General features: G+C 49.0%; 1 protein-coding gene across 1 annotated transcript in view; it reads right to left on the bottom strand.

Annotated features, from left to right (window-relative positions):
- Window positions 1-6: 6 nt before the first annotated feature.
- LOC146055955 (uncharacterized) overlaps window positions 7-6000 on the bottom strand; it is a 34610-nt gene continuing 28616 nt past the window's right edge. The window contains exon 7 of the mRNA XM_083168331.1: window positions 7-2432. Coding sequence (XP_083024457.1) covers window positions 1045-2432 — 1388 coding nt within the window. The 3' untranslated portion in view covers window positions 7-1044. The remainder of the gene's footprint in view (window positions 2433-6000) is intronic.

The raw sequence follows: 6000 nt of genomic DNA, 5'->3' as shown, positions 1-6000 counted from the left end.
TTAATCCTGGAGCGGATCATCCTTAATTCCATTGACCTATGGACACATGAGGTGGCACAAGATGGCCGCTGAAGACCCAACAAGGAGGCCAGGAAATCTCTGTCTTCTTACGGAGATCCTGGCCTCATCGCTCCCCCCACAACAGCGGTGACACGCCTGTTTTGGTGAAGCGGAGGCCCATCAATCCCTAAACGGCATCAATCAATGACAACGTGATTCTGTACTGCAACCTACGTTGCAGACCAGGTCCGAAGTAATCAGCAACATGAGACGCAACTCCAACCACATCTGAATAAGGCTCAGATTCCAAATGAGCCTGAACTCCGAGATCTGTACGGATCAATGAGAAATTGCATTTGCACATTTATTTGAGGCTTTAGAGCCCCAGAGATTAACAGTGTACAGAAGTAATCACGTACATACAGGTACAGGACATGTTTTCAAGGTCACCCTACTCTGTATCACCAACTGTCACATTTAAAAAAAAATCCACAGTTGACCTGGAAAATATGAACTGTCCTGAGGACCGAATTGAGAACCTGTGCTATAAGCCAGTGCTTCTCAAACTGGATCCTCAGGACCCCACACAGGTCACCCGGCAGGTGCACTCATTACTGAATTACACATTTTAAAAAATCCACAGGTGGAGCTAATTATGTCACTTGTGATTCTGTGAGGAGACCTGGAAAACCTGCGCTGTGTGGGGTCCTGAGGACCGACTTCGAGAACCTGTGATATATGCCATTATAAAATGTAACAGGACAATACATAGTGTATATGTTTCTCAGATCTCAAAATGATGGGTCTAAATCAGCTTGCATCGCTCAGTAGTCGTTTGATTGTGATAGTCGCAGTCTGGAGGGACAGGAAGCCGATGTTTTTGGGTGTATGAAAAAAAATAAAAAAACACCGGCGCAACTCTTTTGTGTGCCTGATTGATATTAATATAACTTATATAAAAACATATGTCTATCTATTTTTCAATTTACATCTATGAAAAATGTGTTATATTTACACTATTGCCGTCGCCTTGTGTCATATCGATCAGCTCGTGGATATTTTGTGATATCGAAGAGGACTTGATTTCTGAGTAAGACATTTCCCATGCTCAGAGGACGGAAATGGCTTCTCACCTTTGTGAGTTTTTTGATGCCTACCAAGACCTGATTTTTGAGTAAAACATTTCCCACACTCAACACATTTATATGGCCTCTCGCCTGTGTGAATTCTCTGATGGATAATAAGACCTTGCCTCCCTGTAAACCATTTCCCACACTCAGGGCATTTGAATAGTTTCTCACCTGTGTGAGTTCTTTTGTGTTTAATGAGATTTGATTTCTGTGTAAACCATTTCCCACACTCTGAGCATTCAAATGGTTTCTCACCGGTGTGAAGTCTGTGGTGATGAATAAGACTTGATTTCTCAGTAAAAGATTTCCCACACTCAGAGCATTGAAACGGTTTCACTCCTGTGTGAGTTTTCTGATGGGAATGAAGGTACTTTTCGAGTATGAAGCATTTCCCACACTCAGAACATTTAAATGGTTTCTCATCTGAGTGAGTTCGCTGATGTTTAACAAGAGTCGACTTCTCTGTAAAACTTTTCCCGCACTTCGTGCACGGAAATGGTTTCTCACCTGTGTGAAGTTTCCAGTGTTTAATGAGACCTGCTTTCTCTGTAAAACGTTTCCCACACTCGGAGCATGAAAATCTTTTTTCACCTCTGTGACCTCTCTGATGTTGTTCAAGAACACTTTTACGTGTAAAACATTTCCCACACTCAGCGCATGCAAACGGCTTATAACCCATGTGACTTTTCTCATGTTTATCGAGATTTGATTTCCCTGAAAAACATTTCCCGCACTTCGAACACGCAAATGGTTTCTCTCCGGTGTGACTTCTCTGATGTAGAACAAGATGCGATTTCAATATAAAACATTTCCCACACTCAGAGCATGGAAATGGCTTCTCGCCTGTGTGTCTCCTATGGTGACTAATAAGGTGGGATTTCTTTGTAAAACTTTTCCCGCACTCAGAGCATGGAAATGGCTTCTCACCTGTGTGGCTTCTATGATGACTAGCAAGATGGGATTTCTTTAAGAAACATTTCCCGCACTCAGCACATGGAAATGGCTTCACGCCCGAGTGAATTCTAAGATGATAACGAAGATATGATTTCTTCGTGAAACCTTTGCCGCATTCAGGACAGGGGAAGTTTTGATCATCAATACGAGCGACGATGTGTGTGGTAATATCAGAAGTACATTCCTCCAGTTCTAAGGGATCCGATATATCTGCCCTTCGATATACAGGATGGATTTTTAGAGTCACTGAGTGTCCTCCTGGAGAACCTTGTGTGATGGTATCTTCTATTTTAGAGTCTGGAGACAAATTGACACATTCCTTGGCGATATTTCGGCTTGTGCGTCCTCCTGTTGGAATTGGGTAGAAAAAAAAAAGATATATATTTTTTTTTAAAGTTGCAATTTTTTTTTAATTATTAACAAGTTTAAAACATTTAGTGGTACTTATGTAGTATCTGGACGCCCGATTTTAAAATCGGGTCGGAAAATGCGCCGTGCACCGCAATCTATGGCGGTGCTGGGCTTCACTGGTGCACTCCGACGGGCAGGCAGCAGGCTGTTTTAGCGGGGCGCTGCTAGAGGGGCAGGGCGCATTCTGCCCTTTAAAAATCGGGCAGGGCGCAGCGCCCCGCTTAAACAGCCTAGCGGGAACACTAAGTACCCATTTAGTTGTTTCATTTATTTTTGCAAACTACGAAAGAAAAAATGAGATTTATGTCTTACCTGGTAAATCTCTTTCTTCGAGGACATCAGGGGCCACAGCGTTACAGTGGGTAGTAAGGAGATGGGAGAGCACCAGCACCCTAGAGGTTAAACTTGAACTGCCTCCCAGGCAGCCGGGCTCCTCCCCTCCTCTACCCCGCCTCCAGGCCAGGAAGCTCAGTTTTTTTTTAACAAGCCAAGGCAGGAGACAAGATAGAAGGAAGAGAAGCACCGCACAGAAACACATTCTGAACATGTTAGTACCCTCAACCGAGGGATAATATAACATAATCATAACTTAACCATAACGGAAGTAAAGCAGGCGCGGCAGGGAGGGATCCCTGTGGCCCCTGATGTCCTCGAAGAAAGAGATTTACCAGGTAAGACATAAATCTCATTTTCTCCTTCGGGAGACATCAGGGGCCACAGCGTTACAGTGGGACGTCCTAAAGCAGCCACCTATGGGTGGGGACGCGCCTGTGCCGCAGCCAACACACTCTGGCCAAAGGCCGAGTCCTGGGAGGCAAACGTGTCAAAAGCGTAAAAACGCAAGACAGTAATGGCGGACGACCAAGTCGCCGCCCTGCAAATTTGCTCAACTTTAGCACCGCCTCTTACAGCCCAGGACACCTCCACAGACCTAACGAAATGTGCCTGAATCCCTGCCGGAACCGGGAGGGAGGTGTCCAAATATGCCTGCCAGAGCGACTCTAGCGGGCAGTAGTTTGCGTAGAGGCGGGCCACCCTCTCATCCGAACACCATATAGTACAAAGAGAGAGAGAGAGTCTGACTAGTGCAACAGCCTAGAACGGTGCACATAGCACATAAATACGCCCCGGCCGGACAACGTTAAAGGAGGACCAAGCCGTAGTAACAACAGACTGTCTAAATGCTGGAACAATAATGTCCTGGTTGACCTGAAAGCCGGACACCACTTAAGGTAGTTGAGAAGGGACGGTAGGAAAAACCGCCCGGTTATAACCAAGAACCAAGGACTTACAGGACAGAGCTGACAGGTCAGAGACTCCCCTGGCCAAAGCTATCGCCAACAAGGAAACAATCTTCCAGGCGAGTCAACACAGGTCCACCGACCGCAAGGGCACAAAAGGTGGGCCCTGAAGAAGTCAGGATTAGAGAGATCCCAGGGGGCAACTGGGGTAACTAAGGGAGGCTGGATATGCAAGACATCCTGCAGGAATGTACAGACCTCCGTCGACAGGGCCACCCGTCGACAGAACAAGATGTGCAAGGCTGAAATCCGAACCTTTAAAGATGATCAACGCAACCCAGCCTCCAGACCCTTCTGCAAGTAGGACAGAACCCTAGCCAGGTAGTAAGTCCCGGAATCTGAAGCGAAGGGTTCGCAGCAGGAAAAGTAAGCCCTCCATATGCGATGGTACACCCCATCTAGGGAGGTTTCCTCGCCCTGAGCATGGTGGAGTGAAACCCGCTGGGTCTTACCCGGGAGGTCTCAACAGCCACCCCGACAAAGCCAAGTGCCTCAAAGCCGAAAGAGAGAGGCGGACCATGAGAGCATGCCTGTGTCCAGGGGTAAGCGAATAGGAGGGGCTACTGACTGCAGATCCGAAAACCAGATCCGTCTGGGCCAAGGTGGAGCAACCAGAATCAATGTGCCGCCCTCCGGCTTCAGCTTGCGAGACATTCGCAAAAGGAGGAAAGTGGTGGAAAGGCGCCATCAGTGTGGACGGCCACGGAGCGGACAGGGCGTCTACCAGGCAAGCCCCCCCCTCCGGGTCGCAAGACCAGGACCCGCACAGTGGTGGTTTGAGGGTATGGCGAGAGGCTGTCAAGGCCACCTCGGTTGGGCCCCACCATTGTACCAGCATCTGAAACATCACTCTAAGGAGGGTCAAGTCGTCGGCATCACAGGTCTGACGGCCGAGGAAGACCGCCACCCAATTCTGGACTACCAGGATAAAAATTTCTGAAAAAGCAGGGATCATCTCTGAAAGATGCCGGATGCTTCTGTCATAGTGGGCTGACAACTAGTGCCACCCTGGTGGTTAACATATGCCACCCTTGTCGCAATGTCCGACTGGACTTGCACCGGCCAACCCCTAAGTTAGGGTTCCGCCAAGCGGACTGCCCGGAAGATTGTCTTTAGTTCGAGGACGATGATGGAGGGCTGGGCCACTAGAGTGGTCCAAAGACCCTGGAACGACCTTTGGGAAGTGACCACCCCCCAAACACGGGAGGCTAGCATGCATGGCTCCAGTAGCGAGGTCCCGTCCAGAAGCCCCCAGGAAAGGGGGGCCCTGCTGGAGACCAGGCGAACTTCTGGGCATGGATATTGTGGGAGGAAACCGGAGTACCAGGAGTAAACCCATGCAAGTCTGGGGAGAATATACAAACTCCGCACAGTTAGGGCCATGGTGGGAATCGAACCCATGACCTCAGCGCAGTGAAGCAGTAATGTTAACCACTACACTATCCGTGCTGCTCCTTGGACAGTATTGTAGAGGGTTGGTATGGAACTGAGCCTATTCTGCCAGTTCGAAGGCCGATCCACCAACCCCAGGGACCCCACGCAGGCATGCACAGACACCTGCCAGGGGGACAAGAGATGTCTGATCCTGGACTGTAGAGCCAGATGGCAATCCCCCAGAAGGGATATCCTCTGCCGAATGGTATCTAAACCGGCCCCCATATTTGGCACTGGCCCAAATAAAAAAGGAACCCTCAAAAGGGACTTTGAGTTCAGGCCTTCCAAGAGCACAGACACTGGTATGTGTGTGCAGCTATGGCCGAGGGTGACCCTCTGGAGGCGATTGGTGTAATTTCCAGAGCCGTCACCCCCAGGTAAAGTGTCACCTGATACTCAATAGAAGGCAGCAGGGTTTCCTCCGACACCCCTTATGCAGCGTCCGCTGTGAGAGAAGTTGCTCACGCAACTAAGGCCTTAGCCACCCAAGCAGATGCCTGGGGCAGGAGTGCGTCCACTTTAGGGACAGTCTCCCAGGGGACTATGTCCTCCTGTGGAAGGGGGTAAGAAGGAAGGGAAACCGCCGATGGCAAGCTAAACTTCCTGTTAGGAATCTCCCAACTGATGACCTTAGTCGAGTTCACAGATTTACGGAATAAACCCAGAATACACCTAGGGAGACACCCAAAGGTGTAGGCGGCTCAGCGGGGTCGTTTAAGGTAAGGACCTATTTGACAGCTGAGACCAAGGTCGGCACCTCAAGACGAGGT

The sequence above is a fragment of the Crinia signifera genome, unplaced genomic scaffold, assembly GCF_055691185.1.
Source record: "Crinia signifera unplaced genomic scaffold, ASM5569118v1 HAP2_SCAFFOLD_663, whole genome shotgun sequence".
NCBI classification, from domain to species: domain Eukaryota; kingdom Metazoa; phylum Chordata; class Amphibia; order Anura; family Myobatrachidae; genus Crinia; species Crinia signifera.
Note: the sequence above shows the minus strand (reverse complement) of the source record. Positions and strands in the feature narration are given on the sequence as shown.